A 27,186-nucleotide genomic window follows, 5' to 3' on the forward strand; every position below is an offset into this window, starting at 1 on the left:
TACAGTCTTCAACAATGAGCAAAACCCATACCGCATTTTAAGCTTTGTATGTAAGATGGCTATATGACCATATATATATATATGTTGTCACAAGACTTTATTTTTATAACAAAAAATATGTTGTCACAAAACTTTATTTTTGTAGAAAAACATCAGACAGCACCTCCAGATGTTGAAGAAGCTTATCATGTTTCTCATCTTTTAGACTCGTATGACAGTTATGAAGATTATTTCAAAACTCTATTCCCCCATCTCTATCTGGAGACTTGGGAAACAGTAAGTGGTCAAAGGCTAAAATATATAATATCTGTGTTTCTCTTAACATAAGACCCGCATGGGGCAGGTGCACTCTACTCCAATCTTAATTGCCTAGGATTGTCAGTTTTCCTACCAATGGTAGATGGTTCTCTCCTTGCACTATGGCTTCCTCCAATAAAAACTGACCGACACGAAAATAGACAATAGTGTTGAAAGTGGCGTTAAACACCAACCAATCAATCAATCAATCAATCTTAACACACGCATCGGCGAAAAACATGCTTGGAAGGAAGGCAAATATTTGTTTTCAAAAAGATTTCATACTGGTAGCAACAGCAGAAACTGACTTCAACGGTGCTTGTTCACAAATGACAAAAAAATCTTTATAGTAGGCAAAGTTACTAAAAGTTAAGGTTTTTCAGGTCTGCAGAAACACATATTTTTTTTTGAAGTTGATTATTAATGAAGGATATTTAAGGTCAAAGTCAATAAGACACCAACACACAAAACAAAATAACCCCAAAAAACATCTAGAGGTCAACATGCAGTCTTCTACAATAAGAAATTAAAAACTTTACACCATGTTAAGCACTAAATATCATTGAGTGTAGAAGGTAGTGAATAGATTTGATGGAGACTATCAGAGATATGTCATTAAATCACTAAATTCCCCAAAAAGACAAACCACATTGAGATAAATATAAAAATATAAAAAAAGGTAGATATGAAGACAACTCTCCACCAGAGACAAATGACAGAAGTTAACAACAATAGGTGAGCATTACCCATGCCGCATAGTAAGCTATAAATGGCCCAGAAATGACAAATGTAGAACAATTCAAACGAGAAAACTAACTGCCTGATTTATTTGTACAAAACAATAAAGAAAAAACAAATATGATATACAGCAACAGACCACAACACATGAATTATAGGCTCCTGATTTGGGACAGGCCCATACAGAATATAGTGGGGTTAAACATGTTTGCTGGTGCCAAACCCTCCCCATTACCAGGGACCATGGTGTAGCAGTACAGCATAAGAACAAACTATAAAAAATATGTTTTGACAGAACTAAAAAATTCTTATTGGTGACCAGTCAGGGGACTTTTGAAATAAGTGATTTTTAAATCACTTATTTAAGTAGCAAATTTGAAGTTTTGTCACAATTTGTGATTATGTAGTTTAACCAAAATTTTAAACACATACCGGTAGGGTTAGATAATATCTTTTCATTAGTAAAATTGAAAAAAAATGAACTTTTTGCTTCTTTTAAGCAGCAAGGTTTATGCCTTTGATGCAATCATTTAGCTGCAAATTCTATTTAAGTTGAAAAAATGATATAAAAATGGCTTTACATAATGAACTGATACTTTCTTAACAGATTTTTCCCAGCAGTGGGAGTATTTTTCCTGTAAAATTCAAGGTTTCATCTTATAGATTATGTAATAAAATTCTACTGTTCGCGATCAAAATTTCACTGTTCGGGGGTGTTGAAATTAGTGGGGGTTATTAAAATAATGATACTTAAAGAAGTGATTTTTTGGAAGGAAATTGAGGTATGATACTTAAACAAGTGATTTTTATGTCATTATCCTAGATTTAGTACAAGGTCATCACCTGACATGACCCGGTCATCCTATCAACACAGATGTTGGTTCTGATAATTTTAGCAACATAATTAGTCCCTGGATCATTAATATTCTATATTTAAAGCTCAGTGTCTTCCCTAGAAAATTTTTCATGCATGGTGGGTCCATGGTGAATTTGCAACGCGGCGCGCGATGCTTCTTTTTCAGAATTAGTTACACTACATAATATTTATGTTTAAAGCCATATACCAATCTAATTGTTTTATTATAGGTACAGCAATTCATACAATTCATGGAACTTTAAAGTATTTATCACAGATGAGAGTAATTAACTAAAGACCTTATAAGCAATAATAAAAAAAATCCAGTCTGCAATAGTTATTTACTATTTAATGTCATGTACACATTATTTTGTTGATATCTTCCTCTGTTTCAACTTTCCAAAGGTCACCACACATTTTTCAAAATCAAAATCTTCCTTCTTTGGTCCTTCAATTGATACATGTATATGCATTAAGCAATTCAGCACTTTTTGACATAGTCTGTTTCTCAACTTCAGGGCTTTGCTCATGGTGATGATTTTATCTGTCTGACTACAATTTGATGAAGGAGTAGACTTTTCTTAGTCTTCTCTAACCAACTTGTCAAAAAAGTTGGGCCAGTAAGGCGACCTTTCTTTGATGGTTGCTTGGACATGGTTGTTTAAATGATTGATGATTGTTCTTCGAATTTTGCTGATAGAATGATTTCAGCATCAACAGCAAGTTGTTAAATAAAACTTTGAATGTCATCATTCTTCACAGAGATTTTACAGGAAACAATATTATAAAAAAAAAAATATTTGCGTTAATTACAGAAGTCGTCAATGAAGAATATCTGACCTACGGACATACAGATGACATATTTGGCAATAACCTGTTTGGAAGCTAAGCTAACATTTTATTTCATGACAATTAACTATTTTTTTTACATACATCCCTGTCCGATTTAGTTATAACGCTTCATAATTGTAAAAATCCAATCTCGCCGAAGTGAAAGAAATTAAGCCCCACTTGTGTAAAAAACGGCAAATGAATCCGCTACACCTAAGCTTGTGACCCATTGAAATACAAATAGAACAACACAAGTTTATTAAAAACAATATTTCCGTAACTAGCTACGTTTTTTTGAAAGTTTTTCTATGAAATCTTTTAAATATTTCATAAGATACGTCTTTTTCTCGGCCCGGTGGCGGTGATGTGTATTCTTTGATATAATCAATCAACCGCGACTAATCTAAAAATAACTGATTGTTGTGACCAATCAAAAAATAATTCATCGATGTAAATATAGCCGATGAAATAACTACGAAACTTCATTAAAAACAATGTTTTGTTCATTCTCGGTGAAATTACATTGGTTTTATTTTATGATACCAGAAACTATACCAAATTTTAAATTTCTACTTTTTAAAGATAAACAGTAAAATAACGATGTCAAACACCCGTTTTAAAGGTGAAATTTATACTGGAAAAGGTTAAACTTTTATTTAGCACAGAAAGATGTGCATTGGAGATTAATCTGACTATTTATTTATCAGCTAACTGGCCACTTCTATTATGTAACCGAAGTCTCGATATCAAGAAGGTTGTAAAATCCCGGCACGCGCGACGTGATGCATCCAATTATCAGTCGGATGAGTTTAAAACACCTGTGGAGTGTTGTCACTTGTCACTTCACTTTCAAAATATCGATAATAAATATTTTACACAGTTATAATTTTCACACATAGCGGGATGCATTGCGGCAATGATGAAAGCATGGCGGTCGAAATTTATGCGTAGCGGTACCGCAATGCTTGAATAGCCTAGGGAAAACACTGAAGCTACAATAAAATTAAATCACTTAGTCTAGTGATTAATTTGTACTACTTAAATAGGTGATCATTAAAGAAAGACAACTCTTGCTTCCAACCTTTATGGACATAATGTTACTTGAATCAGTGATTTAGAAAATCACTCATTTAAGTAAGTCCCCTGACTGGTGACTTGCTTTGGTCTAGTTACAGTTGAAGTTGTGTTTAGCAAAGCTCAAAGATACTGTGTGAGCTATCATGTTTAAATTCAATTTTGCGCTTCCATCTTTTTAACTTGAATGATTGCCCATTGTAATTTAAACATCTATCCATCCAAGTGTTGAATTGCTTATATGATATAACAGAAATATAAGTATTTTTTTTTATATTTCAGTGTGTGAGGTCTTGGCAAGAGTCAAAGGGACGAAGAAGATCAGTTGACATTGTGTTTACTCGAGTTCATAAACCATGTGACAAGATGTTCACTTACACTTTTACTGGTATATATATATACTATCAAATTTAACAAATAAATTTCGGATTACGAGAAAAAGTTATAATATGAAAATAAGAAGATTTGATATGATTGCCAATGAGACAACTTTTCACCAGAGACTAAATGACATAGAAGTTTACAACTATAGGTTACTGTACAGCCTTCAACAATGAGCAAAACCCATACTGCATATCATCAGCTATAAACTATAAATTGGTTCATTTCAAATGAGCAACTGTTTCCAGTTTTAGTTTTTTTGCAAAGGGAAACAACTTCTAGGTAAGAAAACTGTATCCCTGTTTGTACAGAGCAAGTGGAATAGTATGGTGTATTGTGCAAGATCTGTCAATAATTTGGATTTTGTTAGTGCATTATATATTTGTAAAAATGGGATGCAAACTACTTTGATGTAGAATGAAAGTTCTTAAGGTGGTACATAACACTACAGGGAGATAACTCTGTAAAAATCAGCTGAACCTTTTAATCACATTCTATTTTTAAGGAAATATTAAGCTTCTCAATGATCAAGATTAGTGTTTGTCAAACTACTATATGCAATGAAATTTTTCCGATAAAGTGTGTGGTTCAAGTTTTTATGCCCCTGCCGTAGCGGAGGGGGCATTAAGTTTTACCCTTGTCTGTCTGTACGTACGTACGTACCAAAATTGGTTTCTGTTCTCTAACTTAAAGTTTGCCTCAACCAAATGTTATGAAACTTATACATTATGCTTATTACCACAAAACACAGATCAAGTTTGAATTTTGGTGGCGTCACTTTTACCGTTCTAGAGTTATGCCCCTTTACAAATGAAAAAATTGCTGAATTTTTCGTTTCTGTTCTCTAACTTTAGTTTGACTCAACCAAATGTTATGAAACTTATACACAATGCTTATTACCACAAAACACAGATCAAGTACAAATTTGGGTATCTTCACTTTTACAGTTCTTGAGTTGTGTCTCTTTATAACGTTATATGCAAGCGGGGACATCATCTGTGTCCCATGGACACATTCCCCATTTATTTGAAATGTTTATATTTTTGTCAAAAGGTCAAAGTAAATATTTTGTCAAATTTTTATGAAAATTAAACGAGCCAAATTAATTTTATTCCAGATGTTTGGTACCACCTTAACAGCCTAAGAACTTAAAAACATGTTCTTTCAATAAGCTTGCATTGACAGGGAACCCACTCTCTTATTATTATACCCTAAGCAACGAGTTGCGGAGGGTATAATGATTTTGACCCGTCCGTCCGTCCGTCCGTCTGTCCGTCTGTTTGTCCGTTCGTCTGTCCGTCCGTCCGTCAGTCCGTCAGTCCGTCAGTCCTATTTTTTGTCATCACAACTCCTCTCAAACCACACAACAGAATTTCACGAAACCTTTTTAGATAATAAGGACATACTATGTAGTTGTGCATATCGACAGGAAATTACGATTCAATTTTTTTTCTAGGAGTTACGCCCCTTTGAACTTATTTACTTTAATGTATTACTGCAACAGTTTGTCATCGCAACTCCTCTCAAACCACACAACAGAATTTCATGAAACCTTTCCAGATAATAAGGACATACTACGTAGATGTGCATATCGACAGGAAATTACGATTCAATTTTTTTCCAGGAGTTACGCCCCTTTTAACTTATTTGCCCAATATACTACTGCAACCTTTTGTCATCGCAACTCCTCTCAAACCACACAATAGAATTTCATGAAACCTTTTCAGATAATAAGGACATACTACGTAGATGTGCATATCGATAGGAAATTACGATTTAATTTTTTTTCCAGAGTTACGCCCCTTTGAACTTATTTGCCCAATATACTACTGCAACCTTTTGTCATCGCAACTCCTCTCAAACCACACAACAGAATTTCATGAAATCTTTTCAGATAATAAGGACATACTACGTAGATGTGCATATCGACAGGAAATTACGATTCAATTTTTGTCGAGCATGCGACTTTTGTCGCAGAAAGCTCGACATAGGGATAGTGATCCGGCGGTGGCGGCGGCGTTAGCAGGCCTCTACAATAACTTTTTTTTCAACTTGTCCAGTAGGACAAGTACATACCAAAATTTACTTGTCCGAATGAAATTGTAACTTGTCCAAAAAAAATCTTAATAATAACCTTTTTTTGCATTTTAAGTTGATTCAAGGAACAAAATGAATTAAAACAATATAACAGTAGTTAGATTTATATCTTTTGATATACTTTTCAAAAATATGAGTCGAGAACAACTGAATCTAGTAATGTCACAGGACTTTAAGGTTCTAGTTTTCATCAATGCCAAAGTCTCATCAGACTCTGCACATGAGGCACCATCTGATAGGCCTGTCAATGTACACTCATTGGATTTGTATCCTGTTTTTTTAAGTTGAAAAAAGTTATTCAAATGCAATCAATAAAAAAAAAGAAGATGAGGTATGATTGCCAATGAGACAACTTTCTGCTAGAGACCAAATGACACAGAAATTTAATAACAATTCATTATAGGTCACCATATTGCAAGTATTTTTTTTTTTTTCTACATATGATCAAATATGATTTTATGAATTTTATGGTAAACAATTTCTTCATTTTTATTTAAAAATATTTTTGTTAAAAAATTACTGGTTTGGTATTTATTATAAAGCAACAGAATCAAGGTAGGAGGTACTGATTTGTCTTGGTCCCGAAATTTCTCCTGCGTTGCCAAACTGTCTATTTATCATGCCTATTAAATATGTCTCCTACGGTGCCAAACTGTCTATTAAACTTGGAGCCAATGAATCGTTTCCAAGCTGGTGACAACTGTCTTGTAAAGTTATCTATCTACAAAGCGCATCGCTGATTCGGATCAGTAAGACTGGTTTCCGATAATAGTATGCCTTCTACCTGTTAAAAAGTACCTGACAAAGAACCAGTTTTAAATTATCAATTGCCAGTAAACATGTCAAACTAATACTTGTTTTTATCTTCTTTTCTTGTTTTTTGTTTATAATTACTTTGTTCATCAAAGTTGGATTAAATTTATTTTATGCAGAATAATTTTACTTGTCCCATCGGACAACCTTGATATAGCTTTTACTTGTCCGACCTTGTTTTCCTCTGGTATCGGACAAGCGTTATTGTCGAGCCCTGGTTAGCTAACTTCTTAAAAGCTTTATATTCTAGAGGGTGGAAGTTCTGGATGCTTCATACTTTGTATATGGATGCCTCATGTTACGAAGTTTCTGTCAGTCACATGTCCAATGTCCTTGACCTCATTTTCATGGTTCAGTGACTACTTGAAAAAAAAGTTAAGATTTTGTGTAGTGTTAAATTCTCTCTTATTATAAGTAATAGGATAACTATATTTGGTATGTGCTTACCTTGCAAGGTCCTCATGCCCGTCAGACAGTTTTCACTTGACCTCGACCTCATTTCATGGATCAGTGAACAAGGTTAAGTTTTGGTGGTCAAGTCCATATCTCAGATACTATAGTGTAATATACTGTAGGTCTAGTATATTCGGTGTATGGAAGGACTGTAAGGTGTACATGTCCAACTGGCAGGTGTCATCTGACCTTAACCTCATTTTCATGGTTCAGTGGTTATAGTTAAGTTTTTGTGTTTTGGTCTGTTTTTCTTATACTGTATGCAATAGGTCTACTATATTTGGTGTATGGAATGATTGTAAGGTGTACATGTCTAGCTGGCAGGTGTCATCTGACCTTGACCTCATTTTCATGGTTCAGTGGTCAAAGTTAAGTTTTTGAGTTTTGGTTTTTTTTCCTAATACTGTATGCAATAGGTCTACTATATTTGGTGTATGGAATGATTGTAAGGTGTACATGTCTAGCTGGCAGGTGTCATCTGACCTTGACCTCATTTTCATGGTTCAGTGGTCAAAGTTAAGTTTTTGAGTTTTGGTCTTTTTTTCAAATACTTTATGCAATATTTCAACTATATTTGGTGTATGGAAATATTTTATGATCTATGTGTCAGTCACGCAGGTTTTATTTGACCTTGACCTCATTTTTAAGGTTCATTGCTCAGTGTTAAGTTTTGTGTTTTGGTCTGTTTTTCTTAAACTATAAGCAATAGGTCAACTATATTTGTTGTATGGAAGAATTGTTAGCTGTACATGCCTGCCTAGCATGGTTCATCTGACCTTGACCTCATTTTCATGGTTCATTGGTCAATGTTTAGTTTACTTGGTTAATGTTAAGTTTATGTGACAGTTGTAATAAAGCTTTATATTTAGGACTGTCAACATAATATCAATGATTAGTAAAGAAGGCGAGACATTTCAGCATGTGCACTCTTGATTTCCCAGGAGTTACGCCCCTTTGAACTTTTTTGTCCAATATACTACTGCAACCTTTTGTCATTGCAACTCCTCTCAAACCACACAACAGAATTTCATGAAACTGTGTAGATAATAAGGACATACTATGTAGATGTGCATATTGACAGGAAATTATGATTCAATTTTTTTTTCTGATACAATTTTTTTTTCTTACACTTATTTTATTTCTCCAATGACAATGTGGGGACGTGGGGTATGTGAGCGCGCTCACTAAGGTTCTTTCATTTCCCATTAATTTGCATGTACCATTTGATTTGTTGAAACATCGTTTCTATATATGCTTCTAATGCATTTTTTTCACATTTTTATTAGGATTTTGCATGAAAAGAATATGTTACATGTAGAAACATTTAAGTACAATAAAAAAAAACTAGTATCATGAAAAAATATTGGTAAAAGATGTTTGCAAACAATAGGTAACAGGTGTCAGTTTGTCTGTTGAAAATAAAACTTTGTTACGTTTCGGCTAAAAAAGGGGCTGTCAGAGAAAATAATTAATCTACGTCAAAGACAAAATATTCGAAGTTTCTGATAACAATTAAACTTTAAATGAAATGACCTTTGTAAAACTATACTAAAATCACTAAGGACCATTTCTTAAATTTGTAAAACTTTTATATTTTAGCTGTGGTCCCAAAGCAGACCTTCAATCTATTAAATGAAGGAGATCTTGTGATAGTAAATACCTGGGGTGTGAATGCATGGGAAGTCAGTGCCAAACATAAAGCCAAGTATTATCCACAGCTCGGATTCATAGAGAGGCTCCAGTACCGTAGGAATCAGGGCGATGTTGTTAAAATCCTACAGACGTTTCCTTCTTTAGGTATGTATGATTTTCTTAGCACTAAAGCTGACGATACGGTTTGGAGTGAACAGTGAACCAACCAATATTCAAGTTTTTTCATTAAATCATTTTTGTCGAGGCCTTCGACTTTAGTCGAAAAAGCGAGACATAGCGATCCTACATTCCGTCGGCGTCGTCGTCGTCGGCGGCATCCACAAATATTCACTCTGTGGTTAAAGTTTTTGAAATTTTAATCACTTTCTTAAACTATCCTGGATTTCTACCAAACTTGGACAGAAGCTTGTTTATGATCATAAGATAATATCCAGAAGTAAATTTTGTAAAAATAAAATTCCATTTTTTCCGTATTTTACTTATAAATGGACTTAGTTTTTCTGCCGGGAAATATTACATTCACTCTGTGGTTAAAGTTTTTAAAATTTTAATAACTTTCTTAAACTAACCTGGGTTTCTACCAAACTTGGACAGAAGCTTGTTTATGATCATAAGAGTATCCAGAAGTAAATTTTGTAAAAAAAAAAAATCCATTTTTTCCTTATTTTACTTTTAAATGGACTTAGATTTTCTGCCAGGAAACAACACATTCACTCTGTGGTTAAAGTTTTTAAAATTTTAATAACTTTCTTATACTATTTTGGATTTGTACCAAACTTGGACAGAAGCTTGTTTATGATCAAAAGCTAGTATCTAGAAGGAAATTTTATAAAAAAAATAAATCCATTTTTTCCGTATTTTACTTTTAAATGGACTTAGATTTTCTGCCAGGAAACAACACTATCACTCTGTGGTTAAAGTTTTTAAAATTTTGATAACTTTCTTATACTATTTTGGATTTGTACCAAACTTGGACAGAAGCTTGTTTATGATCAAAAGCTAGTTATCTAGAAGGAAATTTTGTAAAAAAATAAATCCATTTTTTTTCCGTATTTTACTTTTAAATGGACTTAGATTTTCTGCCAGGAAACAACACATTCACTCTGTGGTTAAAGTTTTTAAAATTTTAATAACTTTCTTATACTATTTTGGATTTGTACCAAACTTGGACAGAAACTTGTTTATAATCAAATGCTAGTATCTAGAAGGAAATTTTGTTTTCTTCCAGCTAACATTACATTCAGTCTGCAGTTAAAGTTTTTAAACATTTATTAGATTCATAAACTATCCTGGATTTTTACCAAACTTGGACAGAAGCTTCTTACAATCAAAAGATAGTATCAATAGGAATATTTTTATTGATTAACTTCCTCATTTTTGTTGAGTCTGCGATTAACAGAAAAAGTAGGTGAGACACTGGGTTCCGCGGAACCCTTACGAATTTTTAGCTAACCTTTTTATACGACCGCCAAAATTTTTTGCATCGTATAATGCTATGGTGTCGGCGTTGTCCGAAGACACATTTGGTTTCTGGACAATAACTTTAGTTTAAGTGAAAGGATCTCTAAGAATTTTTACCAGAAGGTTCAATACCACAAAAGGAAGGTTGGAATTGATTTTGGGGGTTATGGTACCAATAGTTTAGGAAAAAGGGGCCAAAAACAAGCATTTTTGTAGTTTCCAGACAGTAACTTATGGTTAAGTGTAAGGATCTCTCTAAAATTGTACTTCAAGGTTCCATACCACAAAGGGAAGGCTTGTATTAATTTGGGGGTAATTACTCCAAGGGGGAAGGGGTTAAAAAAGTTTGGGGGGATTTTTTTTTTCAATTTTTAGCTCACCTGGCCCAAAGGGCCAAGTGAGCTTTTCTCATCACTTGGTGTCCGTCGTCATTAACTTTTACAAAAATCTTCTCCTCTGAAACTACTTGGCCAAATTTAACCAAACTTGGCCACAATCATCATTGGGGTATCTAGTTTAAAAAATGTGTCCGATGACCCAGCCAACCAACCAAGATGGCCGCCATGGCTAAAAATAGAACATAGGGGTAAAATGTAGATTTTGGCTTATATCTCTGAAACCAAAGCATTTAGAGCAAATCTGATTGGGGTAAAATTGTTTATCAGGTCAAGATCTATCTGCCCTGAAATTTTCAGATGAATCGGACAACGCGTTGTTGGGTTGCTGCCCTTGAATTGGTAATTTAAAGGAAATTTTGCCGTTTTTGGTTATTATCTTGAATATTATTATATATAGAGATAAACTGTAAACAGCAATAATGTTCAGCAAAGTAAGATCTACAAATAAGTCAATTGACCCCTTAAGGAGTTATTGCCCTTTATTGTCAATTTTTAACCATTTTTCGTAAATTTTTGTAATCTTTTACAAAAATCTTCTCCTCTGAAACTACTGAGACAAATTTAACCAAACTTGTCCACAATCATCATTAGGGTATCTAGTTTATAAAATGTGTCCGATGACCCCGCCCGCGAACCAAGATGGCCGACATGGCTAAAAAATAGTACATAGGGTAAAATGCAGTTTTTGGCTCATATCTCTGAAACCAAAGCATTTAGTGCAAATCTGACGAGGATAAAATTGTTCATCAGGTCAAGATCTATTTGCCCTGAAATTTTCAGACCAATCAGGCAACACGTTGTTGGGTTGTTGCCCCTGAATTGGTAATTTTAAGAAAATTTTGCAGCTTTTGGTTATTATCTTGAATATTATTATAGATAGAGATAAACTGTAAAAGCAATAATGTACAGCAAAGTAAGATCTACAAATAAGTCAACATGACGAAAATTGTCAATTGACCCCCTAAGGAGTTATTGCCCTTTATATTCAATTTTTTACAATTTTCATAAATTTTGTAAATTTTTGTAAATTTTTACAAAATATTTTCCATTGTAACTACTGGGCCAAGTTCATTATAGATAGAGATAATTGCAAGCAGCAAGAATGTTCAGTAAAGGAAGATCTACAAACACATCACCATCACCAAAACACAATTTTGTCATGAATCCATCTATGTCCTTTGTTTAATATGCACATAGACCAAGGTGAGCGACACAGGCTCTTTAGAGCCTCTAGTTTTTGGGGGCTCTTATTTTTTTTCTTCAAAATTTTTGAAATTTCAAATGATTGCACAGTATTGCGCAATAGCAAAAAATCTTCAATTGCACAATAGCACAGTATTGCGCAATAGCAAGAAATCTTCAATTGCAAAGTATTGCGCAATAGAAAGAAATCTTCAATTGCACAGTGTTGCGCAATAGTAAGAAATCTTCAATTGCACAGTATTGCGCAATAGCACAGTATTGCACAATAGCACAGTATTGCGCAATAGCAAGAAATCTTCAATTGCACAGAATTGTGCGATAGGAAGAAATCTTCAATTGCACAGTATTGCGCAATAGCAAGAAATCTTCATTTGCACGGTATTGCGCAATAGCATAGTATAGCGCAACAACAAAGTATTGCGCAATAGCACAGTATTGAGCAATAGCAAGAAATCTTAAATTGCACAGTATGGCGCAATAGCACAGTATTGCACAATAGCACAGTATTGCGCAATAGCAAGAAATCTTTAACTGCACAGTATTGCGCAATAGCAAGAAATCTTCAATTATACAGTATTGCGCAATAGCAAGAAATCTTCAATTGGCCAGTATTGTGCAACAACACAGTATTGCGCAATAGCAAGAAATCTTCAATTGCGCAGTATTGCACGATAGCAAGAAATCTTTAATTACACAGTATTGCGCAATAGCAAGAAATCTTCAATTGAAAATAAATACAAATCTTTTAACCAATTTCAATGGGATTAATTTAAAGTCTTCAATTTTTGGGGGTTCTAAACTTGTATTACTTTTTTGGATGTTGGGCCCCATTTTTAAATTGGTCTACATTGAGGTCAAAAGGGTCCAAAATTAAACTTTGATTGATTTCATCAAAAACTGAATTATTGCGGCTGTATGATATGCCGAATCTTATTGTGCATTTAGATTTTTTATTTTGGGCCCTGTTTTCAAATTAGTCCATATTAAGGTTTGAAGGGTCTGAAATTAAACTTCGTTTGATTTCAACTAAAATAAAATTTTGGGTGTTTTTTTATATGCTGAATCTAACCATGTTATTAGATTTTGGATATCAGACCATTCTAGGTAAATTCAATGTCCCGATTCAAATTTTTAAGATCTTTGACCACATTTATTTTGTGTCAGAAACCTATATTATGTCAAAAATTTGATCACAATCCAAATTCAAACAGTATCAAGCTCGAATATTGTGTCAAAACTTGCCCCAACTATTCAGGGTTAGACCTCTGCAGTCGTATCTGGCTGCGCTCAGCCAAGCATTTTATATGAGATTTTTTTACTCTGGATGTAAGTATAGGAAAGGAGAAAAACAAGATGACATACATGTACAGTAAATTCAGAAATTATTGTGAGGTTTTTATTAATGCGAATAATGGGACTGGGTGAGTATCACAATAATAAAAACTCACATTCTGATATCTGATACTTATTTATATCTGTATACAGATTTTCCAGAAATCGCAATAATTAATCTCGTATTTTTGCCCATTCTTCAAAATTCACAACAATCTCTGAAATTGCTGTTTTCTGGAGGATTTTCTGGATAGTTTTCTATTCCGGAGATCGCAGCATAGATAAATCACTAATAAAAACTAGTTGGTTTACTTATTTGGCCACACAAATTTTCCAAAAATTTAATAAAATTTAGAGTGGTCTAAGTAGTTACTACTGTAATCACTAGCCAGTCAACACTGAGGTTGTGAGTTCGAACCCGGCTCGTGCGGGTGCACTCGACTCCAATCTTAATTGACTAGGATTGTCAGTTTTCCTATCGAAGGTCGGTGGTTTTATCCAGGGACTCCTGCTTCCTCCACCAATAAAAACTGGCCGCCACGAAATAGCCCACAAGCGGTGCTTAAAAGTGGCGTTAAAACATCAACAATCAAATCAAATCATATATACATTGTACATTACTAGACAAATTTGGTTCTTTTAACTTTGTACTTCACTATTGCATGATGGTTCTATGTTTATATTGTCAAATAAACAGAATGCATTTGAAAAGATTTGTTTACACCTAAATCATCATAGTGACTTGCAGTCACCAAAAGCAAAAGTTGATTGGAGAAAGAGTTTATAAGACTTTGTATATTATCCTTTAAGACATCACATATTATTTCTCTCAAACTTGATTAAAAAAATACTTGTACTTGGTCAAGAAGGTAATAAAAGAATCATTATTTAGTCAAAGTTGTCAATTTATACAATCCTTCAAAAATTATGTTAATGATGTTGAAAAATAAATAAAGTATGACAGTTTTGTTGCTGTAATGCAGAATTTTCATTTGTGATGTCATAAATTTGAACACCATCACATATTGACTGAGTTAATTATGAGCAACTGTCTTACCGCAAAAGAGTCATATTTACTTCTTTGTATTCTGTGTTTATTTTAAAACCGAAATCAGTTAAATTTAATTTTTTTTCTCTTAACTTCAGTTAAAGAAGGGAAATCTGCCTCTGATTTGATTGGACTAGAAATAATTGTGAAGACCAGATTTCGACAGTTCAAAATGTTACCTGACAAGAGATCTTCTATTACGGTATGCTTAAAATATAGTTTAAGTTTAAATCTTGTTTGCTTGATTGCTGTTAGCTTTTGATGCATTTATACAATTTCATTGCAGTCAATTTAATACATGAATCAGATATTTTGCTATTGCTTTTGCAACTAAGTTTTACACAGATGTACAAAAAACGTTTAATCTTTATGATATTTTTTTTCTGATATCACAGAATTAAAAAAAAAGTCTTAAAGTAGTTCTTTGTCAAAATTTTAGATAAAAATGCATTCAGTAAATTTTATACTCATTAAGAAACAGTTGCAGTAAAAAGTAAGCTGTAACATTATTATTTAACTATAATAATATTTAAAAGCAAATTTATGAAAAAAGACCTCAATTTAACGTAGCTGTAGCTGGCTTATAACCTATGGTTAAAATCAGACAGAAGTTATTTTTGTTCTTATGCAACAAATGCTGAGATTAATCCGTGGCATGTGGAATTGTCATATTTAATGCAGCATTTAGGAGTATGAACAAATACTGTTTGGCAGCTGGGAGTCTGAGGCCCCTCATGGGGTGTCAAAGTATAAATCACATAATCACAAATTTTTTGCCAATATTATCACATAATCATTAATTTTTTTTTTAAACAAGATAATCAAATGATAAAAAATACAGTCCTAATCAAATAATCATGTATTATTTTGTCTGGTAATCAAATAAACACTATAAAAACTGTCAAGTAATCACATAATCAAAAACCCCATGAGGAGGCTCGAGTCTGAATCATGTGTCCAGGGCTTACAGTCATAAAACTTTTGAGAATAACTGTTGTACTCAGAATCAGAACTCAACCAATAAAAATACAGGATTTGGTTTTTTTTATCACAAATTTTGAACTCCCTAGTACCGAGTAAAGTTTTATGACCCAAGAACCAGAATTTAAGGGAATGCTACATTTTGTGTTACAACATTGCAAATCCAGCTCAGCATCACTTTCCAATACCAAGCAATGTAATCGCTTTATGTTATGATGAACCATGTTTTCATCCTGAATATGCGTGTAATATTTCCTGCTGGACATTAGACACTATCATACATGTACATTAACTTTTCACCAATTGTAATCAAAATGATGATGTTAATGAAAGTGTTTTAATGCAGAAAGGTATAAAAATTTGTATGCTTTGAAATAAATTTTTATTTTAGGTTGTATGCTCGTTGGTGTCAACAATACGTCACTACAATGCCTTGTCCCGCCTTTACAAAACCACGATGGTCAACAGTATTTTGACTCCAGGTATCCTTAGAGTATTTCACAATCATCCTTCAGTTAGAGAAAATGATCTTCTGGGATTAGTAAGTTTACTGAAAAAAATAGTTTAAGAGGTTAATGCTATGATTATGATTGATTGATTGATTGATTTGCATATATTAACCCCACTTTCAGCATTATTGTGCTATTTCGTGGCATTATTTATTGGTGGAGAAAGCCAGAGTGATTGGAGAAGCCAACCACCTTTGGTAGGAAAACAGACAATCCTAGTCAATTAAGATTAGAATCAAATGCACCTGCCAAATGCGGGATTCGAACTCACAACTTCAGTGTTGTCAGGCTAGTGATACAGTAGTCAGACTACTTAAACTTCTCTTTTACAAAGGCCCCCTATTATGGATATGTGCATCTCTAACATTATATATAAAATTTCATTCTTATTAATTTAACTGCATTAAGGACAATGAAGGATGTTCGCTCCTCTTGTTTTTGAATTTTTGCCAGATTTTCAGAATCCGCTGGTTTTATCCATGTTTGGCCATTACATAATTTTGTCCACTAACCCCTACTTTTCTTTTCATAATTTTATTACATTTAGTTTAAAAAGCCATATTTGAAAATCTTATAAAATCCTTATTATTTTTTCATTGTTTTTGAAAGAAAAAAGGTGCCAATGTTAAATGTATGAAAAATCTAGAATGAATCATTTCCCACCAATTTTTCAATGGCTTATTTCTAGAAAACAAGATCACGGACCCATAATTTTTTTCTGCGTTTTCAGTTCCGTTATTTACATACTATCAATTTATAATAGTCTTTTAAAAAGCATGTTATTTTGAAACAGAGTAGCAAACATCCTTAAGAGTTTGTGACACTATGACAAATGAGGTTATACATACCCTATTACTGGTCATAGGTACTACAGATACAATAGTTATCACTGTCAGATCAACATCTGCTGTACATGATCGTAAAACCCATTGTATTGCAAGTATGGCCTACAAAACAGCAGACAAAAATCTGCTCTATGCCTTAAAAGAAACAACTGTTTTTGATGACAAAAGGAAACACACATCCTATTGTATTTGCTGTAGTAGTTCCCTATAATGGGGTTGGTTATATTAGCATTTTCTTCATATTATGTTTCACTTTAGCAACACAATTTATGTTGGTGCTTCAAATAGATATAAGAAGATGTGGTATGAGTGCCAATAAGACAACTCTCCATCCAAGTCACAATTTGTAAAAGTAAACCATTATAGGTCAAAGTACGGTCTCCAACACGGAGCCTTGGCTTCAAAGTACACATATTCCTTGCATTATTTCATGCACTAGCAAACTTAAAAGATACATGAAAGTGATCAGCATGTTTAGGAGGCTGATTTGTAAATTAGAAATAATTAAATGGAAAATGTGTCCATGGGACACAGATGATGCCACTGCTTGCATATAATGTTATAAAGGAGCATAACTCGAGAATGGTAAAAGTGACACCACCCAAATTCTGTGTTTTGTGGTAATAAGCATTGTGTATAAGTTTCGTAACATTTGGTTGAGGCAAACTAAAGAGGACGGAAACCAATTTTGGGATTTATGGATGGATGTGCAAATATTAATTGACAGATTGACAAAGGTAATACTTAATGCCCCCTGAGCTGCTGGGGGATGGGGGTTTAGAATGAGAAAGGGGTTATTCAGCTATATAGTAATAGATCTTTTACATTTTATCCATTAAGCACACTGTTCATGTATTTATAGGATAAATATAACAAGTCACAACAAAAAGCTATTGTAATATCAACCAAGATTGCACTGGAGCCTGCACAGCAAAATAGGGTGGTGCTAATCCAAGGACCTCCTGGTACTGGTAAATCCTATACTATTATTGGTATCATCAAGAATATCATTAAGGTAACAATTAAATATTGTCATTTTCTGTGATGGTTTTACTTATAAAATGACGTCCAAAATGATGGTTGATTGTTAAAAGCTACATGCTGTCAGTGATATTGTTTGCCTCAAACTATCTCCGAAATTCGGCTTTTTCCCCTAGAGAAAATTCCCAATTACTAAAAAAATGGCATAAAATTTCTCCCAATAAGTTGTACATTTTTCCCAAACGGTGATGGCATTGGTAGTATTAATGTACGTAAATTTGGTATTCATGTAATTATTTTGATATTATGAAAGTGCTTTTGAGATCCAGGTTTCTGATTAGAATCATTGTGGTGTTTGTAACACACATGGTTTTCAATGTTTTAAGTCCGTCATTTTTTCCGTTTCTTTCCCCTCCCCAAAAAGTTCCTTTCCGGTTGAAAATGTCTCACAATTCAAACTATTACGTAAAAAAACTGTGCAAAAAAACTTCCCAATTTCCAAAAAAATGATGCTTTTTTCCAAAAAAAAAAGGGTAGAGGTAGTTTTGAAAAAAGACAACAATATCACTGGCTGTATTTCTTGATGGAGGTATACTTGTTTTTAGTTTTGTTTAGGTCAAATAAAAAAGTGTGCTAAGTCTGTTAGTCTTACTTTCTTTGCTTCCTACCCTAAGCTTTTTTTGTTAACGATTTGGTATATATTTGAATGGAAGTCTGGTATGCAAAAAAATTGTGATTTACAGCAAAGTTTGAGAAGAAAGACATTTTTGCTTAATTTCATAATATATTGTGTAGCTTATGAATTAACAATGCTTTTCGATGTCCAGATAGTATTCTTGAGAACTTTTTGCCAGAACTGTACTTCAATTTGAAGGCTGTTATGAAGTCAGTGTGTTATTTGAAGGAGTTCACCTACTTTTTAAAGGAATAGGACGGCAAGCATTTAAGTTAACTTATAGGACAAACATCAGTTAAACAAATACATGCTTTATTGAATTGTTAGTATTTTTTGCATTATAAAGTTGCCAGACGTGTAATATTGATTCTTCTTATATTTTCAGAAAAGCAATAGGGCATGTCATATTTGTCTGTGTGCACCATCAAATGCTGCCGTAGATGAATTAATGAAAAGACTAATAGATGAAAGAAGAAAGATGGAAGAAAAGAGTAAGTTAGTTCATAACATATGGTGTATTAATTCACGACACAATTTTCCTTCACACACTTAAAAAAAAACACCCTTTTCGACTATTCCTGATATCAAAGTCATTGTGAGGTCTTCATTCTTTTGAACCAACCTGTTGACGTAACAAGCATAAACATACTTGAAACCCTACCCATATTAGGGTTTGTAACCAGATATTTTGTTCTCCTGTGGCATAACAGACATGTTTTATATTTTACTAGTTACAAAAGCAATGGATTGACATGCTAGAGTTTTGTTATTTAGTACTGTAAATTCAGAAATTATTCCGTGCATTTATTATTGCGATTTCAGAAAAATCTGCATGCTGATCTATATATGTTTTAGTTATCAAAATGCAAGTTCTTATTATTGTGATACTCACACAGTAACATTATTGGCATAAATAAAAACCTCACAATAATTTCTGAATTTACAGTAATCAATCAAATGAAGATTTCAAGAGATACTAAATGACTGCACTCTTAATTTTATTTTTGTATTAAGGATGTACTCCCGTCAGGTTTAGGAATTTTTGTCAGATGTTCAGACTCCCTTTTTTCCCCCTATGATACAGGGTAAAATAGTTTGCCCTATAGCACCCATTTTTCTTTTAAGACTTCAATAGCTCATAAAAGGTCATTTACTAAAATTTAAGCAGATTCTAGATTTCTTTTCTTTCGATTTGTGACCCAAATAATACCCATGCAAATACAAGGTTAAAGTCTTGAGTCAGCCTTTTCCCGCCATTTAAAAAAAATTAAATATCTCGAAAAGAAGCTCCATAACCTATCCATATTTTTAGCTTTTTTTGTTCCTTAACTAATGCTCTTCCGACTTATAGTATCAATTTTAAATTCTTGATTTTTTTAATTTCACCTACATGTGTAAGTACATCCTTAACATTCAATCGTGACATGCATATATTGCTGTTTTTCATAGTGAAGGTAAGATTGGTCCTCAAACCAACAATAAACAATTCAATATTAGTTCAGAAAATAACGTTGCTTGATTGAATTTATTTTGTTTAAAATATGTTTTTATATTTTAGGTAAACATTCTGGATTCCGACTAGTTCGCATCGGTAAACCAGAAAATATACATCACGATGTACAAAAGTACACATATCGGGAGATTGTAAAAGTTAATCAAGCAGAGGGTAAGTGGAACAGCACATGTTTGACTTTAAGGATGTTTGCTCCTCTTGTTTTTGAATTTTTGTCAGATCAATGTTCTCCCCAGGCCCATAAAGGACCGCGGGCCCGCGATGTATAATTTTTAACCGTGGTGGTATCGTTCTTACCGCGATGTATAATTTTTCTCCGTGGTGCTAAAATTTTCAGTTAAAAAATCGTAAATCGGTAAAGTTTTAAACGATTTGTTAAATCTTTTCCGTGCGGTATAAAATTCCAGGTGAAATTTGACCAGTTCAAACCAGTTCAACACATATTGTTTACACCACGTGATTGATTTACCTTTATGAGGTTAACCTTTGTTGATTGGATTTAACCGATGTAATTAACACTTTTTACATGATTCTTTTGTGTTTTAATTTAGAGATCATAACTTTATGATCAAAGATAACTATTTTAAGGCTTCACTCACCACCTGACAAGTCGGCAAATACTTTGTACACAAACCGTGTTGACCCGATAGTTGTACACACGGCGGTACATATTTTGTACATTATAAAGTTAGCTCAATACTTATATTATAGTTTTATATGTCTCTGATTAAACCATGGCCAAACTTATCTTTAATTATGACATAGTTATTGCATGCTATTCCGGTTTCAAACTGTCAACAAGTAATTCAAAGGAGAAGGATCACATGACCCAGTTAGTTCACGTAGAATATTCAAGATTATTTACAATTAACTGCAATCTATTCTATTTTATAAATAAAATGCATGACTGTACCTTAAAACTGGATATATATATCCATATGATCATTAATGAATAACGGAAGTGATCTTGCAATTTTAATCCATAAGCACATGTTAAATCTATTTATATCTACTTCCTGTCATTTAGGCGGGAAAATAGGGAGACTTTGTTGTTGACATTGAATATGTTACTTATAGATCTATAGACCTAAGATAAATTTATAGATTTAGCAATACTTTTGAAATGGATCATGACAAATAAAGATTTGGATTTCAGTGCAGTATTAAGTCTGTATCTATGTTTGATTATCACCAAAGACAAGAAAGGCTTATATTTACATGTTCATGAAATCTATGGCAAAATGTTTTAGAATTTATGAAAAATTTCTTTTTATTAAAATTTAAGATAGAAACTGGTTCAGATTATTACACTATTTTGTTTCTTGTTAATTTTATATCTCCTTATGACAGGTATCCTTTCACATACAACAACTTTCTTTCTAGAAACTAGAAAGGTTTTTTAAATTGATCATTTTTGTTCTCTTTTGAATATAGGAACAGTATATCTAACAATATATATGTTCCTGTTTGAATGATATTTTATTTTTATTGATCATGGATTTTATAAAAGATTTAATTACTTTAAATTTAGATGAATATTATGTAATGAATCATGTTTTATTTATTTAAAAAAAATATTAAAAGTATACAAACTGTTTATTGATATTTTTAACCAATAATATTCTGACATAACACAGTACCACAGTATTAAAACTAAACAAGAGACATAAAAACTGCAGTAACTAGAAATATAGCGACGCCACGCGACACAACTGATTGTATGAATCATTTCACCAAGCTGTTCACACGTGTTACCCTGGTGCTATCCAAAAATCCTGGGGAGAACACTGCAGATATTCGGAATTCTCTGGTTTTATCCATGCAGTACCAATAAATATTTTGCCCACTAACCCCTACTTTTCTTTTCATAATTTTATAACATATAATTTAAAAAGCCATATTTGAAAATCTTAAGAAATTCTTGTTATTTTTTCATAGTTTTGGAAACAAAAAAATGTGCCAATGTTAAATGTATGAAATTTCTAGAAAGAAATATTTTCCCGCCAATTTTACAATGGCTTATATCTCGAAAAACAAGGTCACAGACCCTTAATTTTTTTCTGCTTTTTAAGTTCCATTATTTATGTACCAGTCAGGGATAAAACTCTATAGGGTTATTACAGAAAAATAACATGCATTTGTTATTGTGGACTAAAAAATCAAAGAACTGCGATAACAGATGTATGTTACATGTTTCAAAGGGACAATATACATCATTAGTTTAGTTAAAATGTGTACAAATTCTATTGATATTACTATTGTCTTTATGTATACTTAACAATAGAAAGATATAACAGTTCATAGTTTGTCAATTTTGCATAGTACACCTATGTTATTACAGAAAAATTTGCCTGTAATAACTAAAGGGTGTTATCCCAGCTTCTCTATATCACTCCAAAGCATTTGCTCAGACATACATCATGCTTAATTACAATGTATTTTAATTTATTGTAAGAAATAATGATCAGAGCATGTAATGAGGTTCTGCGCAAGCTTCCCAGTAATTCCCAAGTGTATCATATATTAAGTTAAATTCCTTTAATAACTAAGCCTTGTTATTACAGCTAAGTTTATCCCTTAAAAGCCTCGTCTCATTGATTAACCATGGTTAATAAAAATGTAATTAATTTAATTGGAAAATTAGTTATCAAGGCTATTTATAAGTTACTGCGCAAAGTTTCAAGTGTTCCCGAGAGCCCACTATAAATTGATTTATTTTACTAATAACAAACATATGTTATTACAGATTTAGATAATTTAAGGAATAAAGAGTAGACAACTCATGAAAGTATCTGTAATAACACACACAAGTTATTTTCTGTAATAACCCTATAGAGTTATATCTCTGACTGTATACTGTCACTTTATAACAGTCTTTTTAAAAGCTTGTTATTTTGAAGCAGAGTAGCGAACATCCTTAAGGCATCTATGTTCATCAACTTATAAGGCATTGAAACTGCGGATTACTTGGAAACTACTAAGTGTTGTCCCCAAGAACCATGACAGGAAAAGGCAACAGTAGTATACCCCTGTTCAATAGCCATAAACCGATTAAGCAAAAACAAATCTGGGGTTACAAACTAAAACCGAGGGAAACACATCAATTATAAGAGGAAAACAACGGAACAACAGAAACACTGTACTGCAACAAAAACAAACGCCAACATACATAGAAATGCACTATTTGATAACAACTGCCATATTCCTGACTTCGTACAGAACATTTTAAGAAAAAATGGTGGGTTGAACCTGGTTTTATGGCTAGCCACACCTCCCGCTTATATGGCAATGTTACATTTTTATAGAATCCCTCTCCACACTTCTAACACTTTTTGGTTTCAATCTTTTCATATTTGGAATTGTTGTTTTTCATTTTGAATAGCTGAAATTTCTTTGCCAACTTTTGTTTTGACAGGTTTTTTTGTGGGAGTTATGCGACATTTACCATTTTTAGCCAACTAGCATTTTAACACCTTGTGAATACTTCTTTGAGACCATATATTCAAAAACATTCGTACTTTGTCAAATTGTTTTTAGTTTTGAGTAATTAGTTGACTATAGTTTATTTGACAATTACCATTTTTGGTCTATTAAAGCATAATTCTTGAGACCTTTTTGTTATTTGAAGAAAAAAAAAACAAATGTTAAATCTCTAATGATCAAATTTATTTCAGAATTAAAGAACAAAATCAAGAGACAGGTCAACACAAGTGTGGTAAAAGAAATAGATAAGCTGAAGACCAGGATATCAAGTTTGCAGGAGGAATTGACTAATAAGATGATCAAAATGCAAACAATTGAGGTAGAGCAAATTTTCACCAAAAAATTGTTAAGGTAGCTGGCATGTCTGAAATAAAAAAGTTGGACAATAGAATTTTCTTAAGCTTCTGTAAAAGACTTCTGGGTTATAGTACTTTCAAATTTCAATATAAAAACTGGGGGCCATGGGTCTTGTTTTTTTCGTTAAAATACGTTTAAGTTATTTCATTTGGGTTATATAGCGGAAACTTGTTTTTTCTTATTGATGAGGTAACATTATATAAACTATAGAAATTGTTAAAATTTAATGAGAGAATTACTTTTCATAAATGCTCTGGAAATATCAAATAAAAATAGAGTGTCATGGTCCTCATTTTCTCGAAAAATCACAAAAAAACACAAACTGTCCTATCAAATTCAATATAATTATCTGCCCTTGATTTAAAAAGATTTTTTCTGAAACTTTTAAACACTCTTAATGACACTTAATTTTTGGAGAGTGTAATCTAATTTCAAGTGCTTAATGTTTCTGTTGTATATTGAATAATACTTTGTAAAATATTTTTTAATCAAGAGAGCATTTTTGCCACATTCCCTCAAGTGATGCTCAGAAAGAGACACCCTATCTACCTTAACCATCCCTGTCTCTGTCTAAAAATTCAACCCACACCTTCTTTATTTGTCAACAATGACTAATTCTGATCATTTATCATGTGTATGTGTGAACATTGAGATGTCAGTAAATTCATTTACATTTCCAGTCAGAGATTTGCCTGAAAGAAAGTCAAAATAGATGGTAATACATCAGTTTTTGTGATAATTAAAATAAAACATATTTGTGTAGAAAGAAAACATGCCATACTGTATGTGACTTTGAGATGAAGAACTTCTATTAAAGAACTGTTCCATTGTTAATGGTTTTTCAATTTGTTGTAGGGATTTGGTATCATAAGTTGATAACCATATTTCTTCTTTAACCATATTTCTTCTTTTTCATTCCTTATCATCTACTTTAGATGGTATCCAATTTCATACAGTTTTTTTTGTGTTTTGCAGGCAGGGAAGATCAGAAGTGAAATAAATAAATTAGAAAAGAAAAAAGATGACATGGAAGTTGCAATCCAGGCTCAATATAAAGTAAGATTTTAATTTGAGGTAGTTGTTGGGTTTTTTTTTGGGATGAAACCAGGCAAGATATAGTGTAAGTTTTTAATTGGTTTGCGGGGGCCTCGGTGGCTAATTGGTTTAAGTAGTTCAACTACTGTAATCACTAGCCTGTCAATACAAAGGTTGTGACAGGTGCACTGGACTCTAATCTTAATTGATTTAGGATTGTCAGTTACATACCAAAAGTTGGTGGTTTTCCACGGGGACTCCAGTTTTCTCCACCAATAAAAACTGACTGCTATGAAGTAGCACAATAGTGTTAAAAGTGGCGTTAAACACCAATCAATCAATCAATTTAATTGGTTTGCAATGAAATATTTTCTCTTTGACGAAATCTTTGCATAATATAAAGTAATGTTCTAGTATGACTTTAGCAATTGTAATTTAAAGCCAGTTTTTTTTAAGTTCAATACTATTTATAAGATATTTACTTAAGGATGAAACCCAGTCCTAGTATCAATTAATTATATGTTTTCTTTTCCTATAATCATGATTACAGCTTTTTTTTCGAAATTGTACTAAGATTTACCACATAAAATTTCATCGTAATGTTGTTTATGGACCACTAAATATTTGAATTTTCATAATGATTTTTTTAACCAGTTATGAAAAATGAAATAAACTATATACCTGAACAACTTATTCTAATTCATTTGTTAACTAATTTACTTGCAGGACATAAAACTAACGAGACAAGAAGAACAAAAAGTTATGAGGGATGTGTTGATAAAGAGCCATATAGTGTGTGGCACACTGAATTCCTTTGGGAATGATTATTATGCAGACATACTAGCTCCTTACTATCAGAACAGTAGGAGGTCAATGTTTAATTGTATTATTGTAGATGAGGTAAGACACTTACTTTTGTCATGTTATAAATTTACATTGGATAATGGTGCAATGGTCATTTGAGAATCCTGCCACAAAAAAATAAGTCGTGCTGTCATCCAGAAATAGCTTGATTTCCAGCAAAAGTAAAATCACAAAAATACTGAACTCTGAGGAAAATTCAAAACGGAAAGTCCCCAATCAAATGGCAAAATCAAGAGCTCAAACACATCAAACGAATTGATAACAACTGTCATATTCCTAACTTGGTACAGGCATTTTCTTATGTAGAAAATGGTGCAAATTTGTTTACTTTGGACAAGCAAGACTGACAGGTATATTGGCTTTCAAATGCTGTAAAATGTATACTGATAATATACTAGCTTTAGAACCTACCAAAATATATTCATTTGAGAAATTTATGGCTTTAGTAATATAAAATGTACACTTTTAACCTACAAATTTTAGAACCTACCAAACTTATTAAGTGTGGATTACCTCTTGTCTTAATTTTATGCTTATGTATATATGCAATCAGCTTTTAATCATAAACAGTATATAATAAATTATATTAATTACAGGCTTCACAAGCAACAGAGTTAGATACACTGATACCTCTACAATATAGGGGACTACTAAATGTGTATATAATAGATTATATTAATTACAGACTTCACAAGCAACAGAGTTAGATACACTGATACCTCTACAATAGGGGACTACTAAATGTGTATATAATAAATTATATTAATTACAGGCTTCACAAGCAACAGAGTTAGATGCACTGATACCTCTACAATAGGGGACTACTAAATGTGTATATAATAAATTATATTAATTACAGGCTTCACAAGCAACAGAGTTAGATACACTGATACCTCTACAATAGGGGACTACTAAATGTGTATATAATAGATTATATTAATTACAGGCTTCACAAGCGACAGAGTTAGATACACTGATACCTCTACAATAGGGGACTACTAAATGTGTATATAATAGATTATATTAATTACAGGCTTCACAAGCAACAGAGTTAGATACACTGATACCTCTACAATAGGGGACTACTAAATGTGTATATAATAAATTATATTAATTACAGGCTTCACAAGCAACAGAGTTAGATACACTGATACCATTACAATACGGGACTACTAAATTGATTATGGTAGGAGATCCTGAACAACTTCCGCCAACTGTCTTGTCACAGGTAAGGAAAAGTCATAATTAATTGCACAAAGGAAGGTTGGGGATATTACAACATCTTCTGTTAATGAACATGAAATTTA

The 27,186-nt window shown here is 32.6% G+C and overlaps 1 protein-coding gene across 5 annotated transcripts in view; it reads left to right on the plus strand.

Annotated features, from left to right (window-relative positions):
- LOC127724344 (probable helicase senataxin) overlaps positions 1-27,186 on the plus strand; it is a 102,527-nt gene that overhangs the window by 59,981 nt on the left and 15,360 nt on the right. For all 5 annotated transcript variants that reach the window (XM_052231278.1, XM_052231277.1, XM_052231279.1 and 2 more), the window contains 12 exons: positions 146-276; positions 4,079-4,184; positions 9,140-9,337; positions 14,734-14,837; positions 16,008-16,157; positions 17,833-17,985; positions 19,013-19,118; positions 20,186-20,293; positions 23,815-23,942; positions 24,956-25,036; positions 25,742-25,915; positions 27,000-27,107. In XM_052231278.1, coding sequence (XP_052087238.1) covers positions 146-276; positions 4,079-4,184; positions 9,140-9,337; positions 14,734-14,837; positions 16,008-16,157; positions 17,833-17,985; positions 19,013-19,118; positions 20,186-20,293; positions 23,815-23,942; positions 24,956-25,036; positions 25,742-25,915; positions 27,000-27,107 — 1,547 coding nt within the window. The remainder of the gene's footprint in view (positions 1-145; positions 277-4,078; positions 4,185-9,139; positions 9,338-14,733; positions 14,838-16,007; positions 16,158-17,832; positions 17,986-19,012; positions 19,119-20,185; positions 20,294-23,814; positions 23,943-24,955; positions 25,037-25,741; positions 25,916-26,999; positions 27,108-27,186) is intronic.

This window comes from Mytilus californianus, unplaced genomic scaffold (assembly GCF_021869535.1).
Source record: "Mytilus californianus isolate M0D057914Y unplaced genomic scaffold, xbMytCali1.0.p SCAF_14, whole genome shotgun sequence".
NCBI lineage: Eukaryota > Metazoa > Mollusca > Bivalvia > Mytilida > Mytilidae > Mytilus > Mytilus californianus.